This window comes from Excalfactoria chinensis, chromosome 1, assembly GCF_039878825.1.
Source record: "Excalfactoria chinensis isolate bCotChi1 chromosome 1, bCotChi1.hap2, whole genome shotgun sequence".
Lineage (NCBI taxonomy): Eukaryota > Metazoa > Chordata > Aves > Galliformes > Phasianidae > Excalfactoria > Excalfactoria chinensis.
The window spans coordinates 131773112-131786219 of record NC_092825.1 but is presented as its reverse complement, the minus strand read 5'-3'; the positions used below and the strand labels follow the sequence as shown (position 1 = coordinate 131786219).

Sequence of the window (13108 nt, the reverse complement as noted above, 5' to 3'; positions counted from 1 at the left end):
ATTTTTAACATCTCTCCAAAAGAAACAAAGCCCTTTATGTGACAGTTAAGATGTCACTATAGTAGAGAAGGACTCATAAATGTTGTAAATCACTAAAGTTCTGGAGAACGTTTGGTTTAGGAGCTAATATCTTTCTTCTTCTTGAACAAAATGGTGTCATGCTGCTCTGGTGTTGGCAGCATTACTAAATGCTCTGATACTGTAATGCCTATGAGGGGAAAAGGAAAAAAGACTAGTGAGATACACTTAATTTGTAAGAATTGGAAAGTTAGCCAGTTAATTCATCATTGCCTATGGAGCCATGAGACCTTCATGCTCCTTGATGACTAGTCAGATATCTAACTAGTAACATCTTTCAAAGACATGATTTATTTTAAGATGTGTTTGGTTTCATACTGATACCATCTTTTAAATTATGTCTAAATTTTTTCTAATAACTTCCTGCAGGTAAATCAGAAGTAGGAACTTTACTAACAAATGGTGAACAGATATGTAGCTTTTCTTAATTGATAATTTTCCATTATCGTTACCATGGGTATAGATATTGATCTTATTTGATAGCAGAGTACATTAATATAATAAAGTTCATGTAACTCTAGAATGGTAACAGAATCAAACGCTTAAAACTATTATGCTTTTGGAGAAAATGTTTCTAATACTGAATAGATCTATTATGTATGCAGTGCATACATAATTTGTTCCCATACAGCAATACTCAAAATTATTTATGATCTTATATGAGAGCAGTTATTCCTACAGTTAAACTAAGATTGCTGGAGAACTTCAACTTTGCATTTCTGGAGTTGTTTTTTTTTTTGTTTGTTTCTTTTTTAAGTTATGCAAAAATAAGAAATGGGGAAGTTTGTGTTGAGTTTTCAGAAAAGAAGGCTGGTGCATTGAGAACAGCAGTGAGACACCAGGAGAATTGTAGAAACAATGAAGGTGACGGGATGCAGAGGCTGTAGATGCATCTTCTCCTTGATACCTGACAAAAGTAACTTATTCAGTAAGTTATTGCTGCGTAGTGGTAGAACCTTCAGAAGAGAAAACACAAGAACTAGAAATGCATCTGGAGTCCAGGTAAGAATATAAAGAAACTGTGATTAGAGAGGAGACATGGCATGCACAGAATAAAGATGTACAGATATCTTCTAAATGAGAAGAAAAGAATGGATGAGAAGAATGAAAGTTTCCAACTGAGGATAAAGAGAAGAACTGACCAGTAAGGCTGAAATGAAGAATCATTGAACATCTACAGTGTGAGGTTATTTAAAAAGTATAACAAAAACCAAAGAGGAAAGTAGCAACTAGCTCTCAAGGAGAGAAGAGTGAAGAGAGGAGTGCAGATTCCCTATCTGTGGGCTGAGGGCAACACACAGATGATTGTAAGGGAAGCAGAAGGCGGTATGATATGCAATTTAAAAATAGACTGGTAATGTGTCCCACCTCAGGGGAGGCTAGTTCTAGTGATTAGCCAGTGACTCAGGAGTCTTTGAAAATTGGGTAGCCTGTTACAAGAGCAAATCTAAACAGTAGACGAGGAAGAATAATGTGATTCTAAATTTTTTTGAATGAAGTAGTGCTGGTAATATCCCTACAGACTTCGAAAGGCAAATTTAGGTGTTTACAGGCAGAGATACCAGCATGAACAGCACTTGAGAGTTGATATTGTGGGAAGCCTTGTATGTTGTTGATAACGGTAGCATCAAGTTGCACTTCTGTAAAAACTCCTTTTTTGCTTCCACAAAATATTAATTGAATAATAAGAAATGTTAGGTTTGATTTGATGATGTAGTTAGAATGATAGTAGAAACAAAAATAGCTCTTTATTAAGATGCATCTGTTCAGTCACACTGGTTTCACATGCATGAGCACGGAAAGCTAGACAGTATACCTTTGTGATACCTACAGCAAAAGCAACCCACGAATACTTGTGATGTTTCACACATGAGTGTGTAAAGCATAGTGCATGCTTTGCTCTCCACAGTTCCTTCAAGATGTTTATAGAATTGCAGTCAAAAGTCTGCTATTCTTGTTTGATTTGCACTGCTTAATATATGATTTTACTTACGTAACTTGCAAGCTCTTTGAGGTGATCATCTAGGGCTTCCACTCACACTTGAGGTTTTGGAGCGCTATTTCCTGATGTGTATTCTGTTTATTCCTTCCAGCTCGCTGACTGATGCTGTACTTCAAACAGACATAGTCACTGGCTAATGCTTGTGTGAGGACAAGTGTTCCATGGACACTGGATACAAAACACATGCTGAGAAAGATCTGGGAATACTTGATATTTAAACTAGTAAAACTTTCCTTCCAAACTGACTCCTGGTCACTGGCTACAGACTAACCAATCACGGCTGGAAAAAGAAAAGGATAGCTTCTGAAAAGGAATCCACTCGAGTCTCTCAGTCCTAATGTGTAAACCTCTGGTACTCAGTAGAACTTGCATGCGTGTTTTCCTTTTATCTGCCCTGAAGTATTGTAGCTCGTGCTGCCTGCCATGAAATTTAGGAAAAAATTAAAATGTCTATCTTAATGCTGGTGGCAGTTGCCTGAGAAAGCTCCTGGGCAGCAATGAAGTATAAATGCTGAAATCTGCTTGTCCCAACTGTACCTTGCTCTCCAAAGTAACTTCTGTGAGTATATCCCATGATGTCCAGCCCTCTTGTTTAACTGTATGTGCTGGCTAGAATTATCTGTCTTTTCCACCCCACCCCCTCCTCCTTGTAGTAGGTGGGCAGTTTTTCCTTGCTGTCCCTCACCCCCTAAGGGTCAGAGAAAGCTGAAGTGCCAGGCAGTGATCCTGCCTGTTCCTGCCTGCCACTGGACACAACAGGAAGTTATTTTTTCTATTCAATGAGCGGTGCCTACTAATAGTTCTTAATATTGTGAATCAAAACTTGCATTTAGCTTCCCGCCTGCTGTAGTTCAGTCTAACAGTGCAAAGCAATTATGCTGCTATTTTCCCTGATTTTTTTAAAATGTTTTTATCATGTTAGAATGCAGAATGATTCTGTGCTGTTGTGCCAGATAATGCAGCAGATACTCATAAGTTCTTTTCTGATAAAAGCCTCTTATTTCATTCAAATATATTTTTCCCTTGACTTTGGTATATTAAATCTTTCTTTTGTGTTACCTTCCATACTTGGCGAAAGTGAACAGAAAAATGTCATGTGGCCTGCCTTAAGGAAGGGAAGGGCTAAGAAATACTGCATCCATACAGGTGATGTTAACTTTTCATCCCACCAGTTAACTGTCATTTGATAGTGAGGGCAGACATGTAGGAAATGCAGACGCCTATACCGGCAACAACTGTAGACATACTTATATCCTCAGTGAGGAGGAGGAAAAGGGTCATTCCTTACATCTTTTATTAGCTTTGTTAACCACCTATGCCTTCTGGATTAAATCCAAATTAAAGAAAATCCATTATTTCTCATCTGTACTGAAAACTCAGATGGTAAAACAACCATGAATTCAAAGCAAAATCTTACCAAAGAATGTGGAAAAAAGTTCCATCTTCTCAGGTTTGGTTTTCTGGCTTCAGAAAGGTTAGATTTCTAGGTCTAGGAAGTGTGACCACATTTTAGGAATGTGGTCTGTTACAGGTTTTTGAAATTGAATCAATTGAAAAAGGGGTGATATTGGTTTTCTTGACAGGTAAAATATTGTTTCTGTGTCTTAAATGTGTATGCCAGAAGCATTTTACAACTGCTTGCATAGTTAAAAAGCCTTCAGTATAAATGTGCATAGAGTGTTTTAAGAAAAAAAAGATTGCGGGTAAGTAACATTTAGAAGGAAGGGAAATAAATGTATGAGAGGAGAAAATAATTGAATCATTCAGCAGCAAATTTTTCACTTTCCACTTCAAGCTCAACTGGAACATCATAACACCAATAAATTTGTATTCTAGAAAGACAGAACAGGGGAAATTGAAGGGGAGGAAGTGTTATAAAATGAACTAATGAATGAATAAAGTCTGGAGAAACTCAAAGAGTTTGAGGGGAGATTTATAAAGGAGGTGTTTTTTGAGGCTAAGCAGCATTGTAACAAAAGGCAAACTTAACCAAGCTGAGATGAATTCACTGAAGAGAAAATAATCCATAGAAACAGAAGATTCCTGAGATGCATTTATAAATGCACAATGAGGAATTCACCTATATAGCTAGTTAATAAAATGAAAAACGTCAGATATAATCTAGTCATGTTTCCAAGCTGAATAAAGAAGAAAAGCTTGTCTTTGCAGAATAAAAGTAGCACTCCTCCAAGGGGATGGAGGAGGACGTGGTGTGACAGTGAGTCGCAGAAAGTATGCGGAAGTGTTTATGGTGCCTTGTGACACTTCCATCTGTTCAGAAGCACTGCACACAAAATACCATCTTCACAGAAGCAAACAAATTTGTATCATCTTGAACAATGAACTAATACTAGGAAACATTTTCCTGTGCATCTATTTGTTGCATGACTTCTGGATTATGAGACAAATCTGATCAGTTGGTGCAGTGCTACATAAGAAGGGTAGATGGGGACCCCAGAATTTAATCTGGACCGTGTTATTGGAAAAACCCCAATCTCATCGTGTTTTCTGTTTAGTGCCATCCACTTCAATTGTTCAACCAACACAGAGTTATTCTCAGTCTCACAGAGTACTTTTTCTCTGATTTTTATTATTTATTTATTTATTTTCTTTCAGTATAGCTCATAGCCCAAAGAGAATTCTACAGGGCTAGGAAACTGTTTCAGATGAAAGGGAGAGCTACTAGTTGTGGTTCCACAGAAGAACTTTCGAAGAAGATAACTAATGTTAGTGAATATAGAAAATGAGGTGTCATAATTTTAAACAAAAAAAGTTATAAGAATCCAAATCCATGTGTTCTGTTCTCAAGTTGTTTTCTCAATTGTTTAGCTTCAAGTGCATGCTCCTCTGGGCTAGTGATTGAAAGAAGTCCTTCTCAAGACGTACATTCTCTGAGATACTGTTTTTCTGGTTATTGGTGACAAGGTTAGACCAACTAATAAACGTAGCTTATTCTCATAGTGTTGTGGTAAGGAGCATTTTGCAGAGGTCCTTTCTCACCCTTCTAACACTTCTCTGCAGCAGTACTTCATAATTTGGTTTAGCTCTTACTGTGGGCAGCATATTAGATTTGTTGAACAAGTAAAGGTGTTCAACATCTTCATTATATGCATTGTCAAGATGAGCTGACTTGTCCTAAACTGAACATTGTATTGATGAGTATCAAGTATCAAATTAGAGGTGAGATTGTAAGTACTAATGCTGAACAATGAAAAAGTAATGTATAAAAGCTATTTTTTCTTAAATCTTAAATTTTCTTAAATCTGTTTAGAAATGGGGGATGGAAACAATAACAGCGTGATGCAGTTGATGGTGGTTGCCATGATGGGAAATTTATTCCATCATCTAGAAAAATCTTTCTAGATACGTCAGTGCCACATGAGTTTCCATAGAGTTAATAAAATTGTCTTCCATTGGACTTGTCAGTCTTTCTGTAACTTCTAGAAAAGCTATCAATGCAAGGAATGATATGAAGTTACTTAGAAAGCACAGTGGTTGTAAGTGGTATTAAGGGATCATCTAGTTCCAGCCCACAGACTGAGCAGTATTGTCACCTACCTAGGTCGGGCTGCCCAGGGCCCAATTCAGCCTGGCCTTGAATACCTCCGGGGATGGAGCACCCATAGTTTTTTGGGCAGCCTGTCCCTGTGCCTCACCGTCTTAAGCTATCTTCTATTCATGAGACACAGCCATTTATTTGCCATGAATTTGTAACGTGTGTTATAAAAATACCATAAATAAATTTTATAATTATAGAATACATAATCCAAAATTCCTTCATTCCAAGGTACATAGTCTAGAAAATGTGACTGAGTTTCTCAGAAGCTAGGCAGAAAATTTCCAGTGCCTACTTCCTTATGTCAAAATGGTAATTTTGAATAAACTCATGTCTCAGAGCTACAGTGTAGCCAGTAATGCAGAGCTAAGCATGGGGCATCATTTTTTATGTAGACCGGTATGTATAGAACAGCTAGTGTTGATGTCTCTATAAAAGAAGAATGGTGAAGAAGAGAAAAAAAAACAGAAAGCTTGCTATCCTGTGAGATCATTGAGGGCTTTAATAAAACATAACAAAACAATAATTGAACTTGTTACCTCAAAGCTGTGCTACGTTTCAGATTGTTCTGTTTCCTAATACTTTATTAATGTTATTATTAATGTATTTTAATTAACACAATAATGTTGTTATTAATCACTTAACATCATTATTAATGTTAAGTGAAATTAATTATAAATTATTAATTATAAATTATTAACTTAATTGAAAGTACTGAATTTCATCTGCGTCCTGTAGGACACGATTCATCTGCTGCTTGCCAATTGCATATATAAAATTGTGTAGGTTTTCCCTTTTACCTGTGAAGCTGGTTAGAGGGCCTGGAGAAAATACATTATTCCTATTAGAATTGCATTTAAGATAAAAAGTAGAAGTGATTGAATTTATTAGTTAGCGCTAATGGAAGTTAAATGAATAAAGGTTACAGGGAAAGGAATGGTATGTAAGATGTGTAAGTCAAATGTGCATATCTCAGGAGAGATCTGACCTGTCCTATGAGCTCTGGGCATGCTTATGTTACTGCCAATTATACATAGATTGCTTTCATCTGGTGAGTATTGTGCCATGCAGAACTGAGTGACAGCAGGATCTGAAAGTAGTAACAATCCCACAAACTTTGCCATCTTGCTTCTGAATTCAAGATGGCTTGCAAAGTACGGGGTACTGCGGAATTAAAATGCTGGAAGATAAATGTTGGAGTAACTTGTTCCAATATTACATGCTGATCTTTTTTTTTTAACAAATTTTGCTGCCTATGACTTTGATTATCTGGTTATTGGATAAAGGCTCATCATGTGAGATTCATGCCTTTATAATTGTTTCTTGCTAAATATCTAAAGTATGTAAGAGCCTACTGCAAAAAAACATTCCATAAAGTACCTGATACATTTGCTAGCTAATAAACACTGCTGTTATTATGCCTGCTTTCTTAATTAAAATGAATAATGCAAAAATAAGATTGTCATTTTTAGAAAGATTACTATGCTTGACAAAATGTAGTTTGTCTTTGCAGGATTATGTTGGTGAAACTCCTATTCATAAAGCAGCACGGTCTGGTAGTGTGGATTCCATAAGTGCCCTTGTGGCTCACGGTGCGCAAATAGAGTAAGTGAGGTGGTTGGTTTTTTTGTTGTTGTTGTTGATTGTTGTGCGTTTAGCTGACTAACTTAGACTGGTAAACATAGATACTAATATCAGAAAGAAAAATCAAAACAGCAGACGTGATTAAAAGACAGCTAGACATGTTCAATCGTAGTAAAGCCCAAGATGTTTTGCATGTCTAGTAATAAACTTTATTTTATAGAAGTGATACCAGTGTGCTATATTAGTATTGCATTTAAGTGATGTATTAAAAAATGTATCCCACTTCTGTGAGATAACCCCAAACTGTACACTTTATATAGTTTGTTCCTATTTTTTTATACAATAAATTGACTCCTTACACTGGTAAATAAATGCAGAAAGCAATGCAAAAACGTGCAAGATAGCATCTCACGCACTTTTTGCAGTTAGTTTAATAGTGCTTGCTAGTAAATCGTGTATATTTGCCCTTTTAACTTTTTTCTTTAAAGGTTTATGTACTGCAAAAACATTCAGAAAATCTCACAAACTTTTGCAACTTACAGCATGGACAAAATGGATGCAGTTTTCACCTAGAAATGTTGAGTATAAGCTCTATGGCTTATAATAATGTAAATACTTTAGCAATTTGTTTTAATTAGAACTAGCCTTTTTATCTTAAATGGTAACTAATTATTGTATTTTGATCTGCAATGTGAAACTATTGAGTTGTAAGTGAAGTAAGAATCATGTAGTTAACACCTTGTTTTACCCTTTGGTTTCCATTTAACTGTTTTGTAACACTGCCCTGATAAATCTACCATGAATTTTAACTTTTTCAGTGGTATCTTTGAGCATTCAGGGAATAGAGGACCTTTTATGTTAATAGTAATCAACAGATAATTTTAAATGACACTGATATAACTCATGCAGCTGTCAGGTCAATTATTGTCAAGTTCATTCAATCATTAATAAATTAATAAATTCCCGTTTTGCACTCGCTTCCAGATGTTTTCTGATAAACTTGAATTTAAATTTACTGTGGAATTGAGCAAACCTTAATTATCATCATCAATTAGCATATGATCTTTTTAGTGGTTTTTAGAAAGTTTCCAGTTGAAAGTAGTTACGGAAGTGCATAAACAACATGAAATATGTGACTTGGGTCTGAGGTAATCGAAGAGAAGCTGTTATATCCATAGGACTTTAAAAAATAAAAGTAAAAATAGGAGATGAATGGCTGAGGTTGGATTTGTGGCTGTAACTTAAATTTATGTAATTCAGATTTTGCTCACTTAAACATTGTATCTACAAGCCACAGTTGAAGAGCTTGGAATGTGTTTCTCACCTTTGACCAAAGCTCTTGGCAGCAGAAGTGGCATAGATTCTACAGCAGTGTTAGTGAACAGGAAGTTGTTTGAATTCACTGTTTTTTAACTTTGAATTCTGTCTATGTTACAGTAGGATAGACTTCTCACAGGCTCTATAGGTAAATAAAATATGAGGTTCTATCCAGGAAGTCATAAAATCAGTGATGCCAATTCAGTAGGCTTGTGGAGCAACCCGTGTTCCTTTCTCATTTAGAGCATCAGGACTTGGATGGAATTCTGCTGCTGTCACCTGAGGGAGAAAGCAAATTGACTGACTAGGATTGAGGATTTATTTCATGGAATGCAGTTTCCAGTGTCAGTATGTTAAATTAGGCCAAATTGATATACGTTATCTCCGACGATTCAATTTTGGGTCACCTGGATTTCAAAACTGGGCCCATATCTGTATTGGTTATATTGGTTTCCTGATTTTTTGGTAGCATCTTCAAAATGCTATTTTTGACTACTGAGTAATTATTGAAACACTGCTATTACAATGAAGTTCCTTAGACTAGTGTTAATCTTTGATATTGGTGTCTACGCTATTTCTATGTACTGCTCTTATTTGGTTGTGTTGGAAGCTGAAGAATACTGATGGTAGTCTAGTAAGGATAAAATAATTGTCTCACCTGAATTGCTTTAAGTTTACTTCATTTCAGGCTTGTTAGTGTATTAGTTTTACAGAGAAATACTATATCTTACAGTCTCTAAATTTCATGAAGTTTTGCATTGTTTTTCTAATTGATGAGAGAGAATTTGGGACTCTATTCCTGTGTAAATTTTTTAGTAATATTAAAAAATAATAATTGTACCCTAGTGAAAATATTTTGATTTTTTTTGTGGTATTTACCTTCTCATTTTAGCTGAAGCATATTCTGTGCACAGTATGTCCTACAGCCATAAAAATGGTTACTCCACTAACTATGGTATTCATGGACCCTTGAAGAGGGGGAAGCAGGTGGTCACAATGTCCTCATATGAGTGAAAAGGTTTGCTGTGTAAATGATTTTTAATGTGGATAGTATTTTTTTTTTAAAGTATCCATAATAACTGCTGGATTTTCGCTGAAACAGCATAATTAATGCAATTTATGTATGGTTAACTGTGTATTATTTGCTATGGTGACAGACTAGTACCCACAGCTCTTTAAAGAGGAAAAGCCTTCTTGGTGCCATGTTTTGTTTTGCTCTTTTACATGATTTTTGAAATGCTGGGTTGTTACGTGGTTTCAAAGTTGTATCACAGTGCATACATACATATATATATAAAGAATACGAAGATCAGCTATTAACACAGGACACTATTAAATAAAAGAAAGTAAGCAAAGGCAGCTGTTAATTAAAGTATATTGAACTTAATCGTTTCTTTCATTGTCGGTGTTTCCATGCAGTTCACTTGTACAGCAAGTTTGAATATTTCTGAACAAAGGATCTTCTGGAGCTGTCATTGTGTATGACAGAATGACTTGGTTTGGTGCTGGGAGAGAAGTTTTGAATGCAGTATTTCTTTGGGATAGAGAAGTGTACCTTGAGGATTAGGATGGGCTCAGTTGTGCCTGTGCTGGGCCCATGGGAGCCATCTGGAACAGGCCATGTTCAGCATGAAGCAGCCTCTTGCAGAAGCTATCCCTGCAAGCTGCTGTGCTACCAAGACTGGGAGTTGACTCAGTGATCTTTGTTGATCCCTTCTAACTTGGGATATTCTCTGATTCTATGTGGCTTGACATATATCCAGTTGAGTGTGATTACTAAGTAATTCCAGGGTTTTGTTGATCAAGGTGCTTGAATACTGTAGGAATCTTCATATTTTCTTGACAGAAGTCTTAAGGTTTTCGGAAAAATCACTTTGCTGTACCATGATGGGATACTGCAAGACCCTGAAGAGATACTTCTCTGTTCTGATTTCCCATGCTCTGATCATTGGACATTTTACAAGTCTTGATTGTGGCTACTGCTGCAGTATCTCAGCTTTTGTTATTATTTCTACCTGTGATACTTCTTTACTTTCTGAAATTTAGTCCTCTTTAGTAAACACGCAGAAGAACTGTGTAGGTTTCAGGAGGATAAATAGTAGAAATCAGCTCTTGCTTCATTACTACTACTGTCAGTTTCCTTTTCAGGGAGGCTTTTGTGGCCTGTTCCCTCAGGTTTTAGACATCTATTTTGGTTGTGTTGTGCTTATTGGAAAGTAAGGCTGCATATTTCCGGATTTCTTCCTGCTCTCTTAAAAGTTTAGCAGAAACTTGTAGCTTTTAATCACGTATGCTTGTTTTCCTAGCTAGTCAACGACCGCGTTTTAAGTATATGTCTGCAGTTCTTATCTGTTAATTAGTATATTGATATTTATACAATCTGTTTGGTACTTTTCAAGCTCAGGCTACTTCAAGCTGAGGCAAATTCAATAACTCTTGTTCAGTTTCAGAGTGGATGATTAGTGGAAACAGTTGTTGATAGAAGCTCAGGAAGAGTGCAAGAGGTTGCACTTCTTATGAGTAAAGTTAAATCCTTCATTAAAGCAGTGATATTTTGTGACTCTTCTGAAATGTGAAGAAAGAATGCAGGTTATGATCCAGCTTCATAGGGGAGCTTAGTCATTAGTGACAAGCCTCTGTGAGTTACGGTTGTTTTGTTGACTTCAGTCCAAAAGAGCTGGGTAAAGAAAAATGAAGTGTTAGTAAGAATTTTAAATCTCAGTAGTTCAGATTTCTGACAAGAATGTTAGAGTTTTTTGTTTGTTTATTTGTTTGTTGTTGTTGTTGTTGGAAGTGATTTTTCCTTTCTGTGCAGCTTACTTTCAGATAGGTCTTTTTTTTCTTTTCTGTAAAATAAACTATTGCAGGTACAGCTGAGTAGGTGGAGAGGCCAGTGTTACAAAGCGGAACTTGGGTAGAAGAGAGATTAAACGCAGTGAAAGAAACAAGGATGCAGCATGTTCCTATGTACAGCAGTCTTATCGGTTCTGTTGGTTAGTCTTGACACAGATAGTGGGGATGATCTTTATGAATTGCATGTTTGATCTGCTGATATATTTTGATTATGTGATTGGAGAACTGTTAGGGCAAATGAGTTGTAGTTAACTTTTGATTATAAGTGTGTTGATGTGGGTTTTTGGTTGCTATTCAAGTTTGGGTTTTTTTGGTTGATCATAGTTCAGCAAGTCTCTTTGGACTTGGATGAGAAAAACCCGTAGGCAGTTGCAGCATGCCCCAAAATACGTTGAGGTTGGTCAGAAAGGATTTTCTAATGCTGTGGGATTTACGCTACAGTTTATGAGTTGTGTATCTCATTGTGTGGAGGGTTACGGAGCCTTCTGAAGAGTTTTAAAAGCAGTTGCTTAGCAAGAATGTTACTCTTATGTTTCATATAAATTCCTTCTATGTATTCTGCAAGATGTTGTTAGTATGTGGTAGATAAGCTTTCCTTAGCGTGAAACCACAGTGTAAATTGTACAAATTCTGAGAAGCTTGTTTAGAGTGGCTCCATGTGCATCAGTAGTTTCTTAATAAATATGTCAGTGAGAGCACCAAGTCAAAAAGATTTAATATTTTGCGTAGTTTGAAAAATCTTTCTCTCACGTCTATTACTGAGAAACAGCAAATCCATCTGATTAGTTCTTTCATTCCTGGTATTTTCTTCCCTTTGGCACAAAAATGTCAGTTCAAAAGGAATTTATCTCTCTTTAGTTTTCTCAAGTGAAAGTCCATGCTTTTTCTACTAAATTTCTTGAACTTTCTTCTGTATTTGGCACATTTCAGAGAAGCTTGCTTTCTCAGTTTTTCAAATTTTAGCCTGTATTTGCCTTTCCATGTATCTATAAGAGAAATATCTATAAGATATATAAGAGAAATAAGGTGATCGTATTTGCTACCTTTCAGAATCTGCATTACAAGACTGTTAATCATTTCAAGTCAGAGTCTGATCTGAACTTTTCCTTAATGGTCATTTATAATGCTTTTCTCACTGTAAGCAGTGGAGATCCTGGTTGTAGAGATGTAATAGCAGCGTCATTGTGAGATCTCATTTTCATGGCTGTCTGGCTCAATAAGTCTGTATTGTCTTTCAACTTAAAGAGGCTACAATACTAACAAGATGCTTATTTGAAACGCGTTGTCGCTAGTTATCTTGAAAGCTTTTATTTTCACTTCAGTAGTGAAGGTCTCTTCTGTTTTTTATAAGCATTGTATCATCTTAAAGGTTAATGTAGTCATGGATAACTTTTGCGAGTTGTGTTAGGAATTATCTCTTATGTAATAGGGTATAAATAAAAAATTACTGTTAATTGCTGCTAGCAGGCAAAGTCAGACACTGGTATATTCTTCAGGCAAACATTTATGTGGAAATGATTCACATTTCCACAAGTGACACTGAAAACTGAAGTCTGCTCTCTTAGGTCTTTCTTAAAGCACGTTATTCTTAAAGCACTTAAATCAGAAACTGAGGCAGTAAATCTCCATCGAATGGTGATGACTGTAGTACTTCTAATGTGATATACCTTGGTTATTTAGTTCTTTCTTGTGTCAGTAGGTGCAGCTACATAATCCTT

General features: G+C 36.1%; 1 protein-coding gene across 1 annotated transcript in view; it reads left to right on the top strand.

Moving 5' to 3' along the window:
• Positions 1 to 13108, top strand: part of ANKRD10 (ankyrin repeat domain 10) — a 33987-nt gene that overhangs the window by 6692 nt on the left and 14187 nt on the right. Inside the window, exon 3 of the mRNA XM_072343726.1 lies at positions 7150 to 7241. Coding sequence (XP_072199827.1) covers positions 7150 to 7241 — 92 coding nt within the window. The remainder of the gene's footprint in view (positions 1 to 7149; positions 7242 to 13108) is intronic.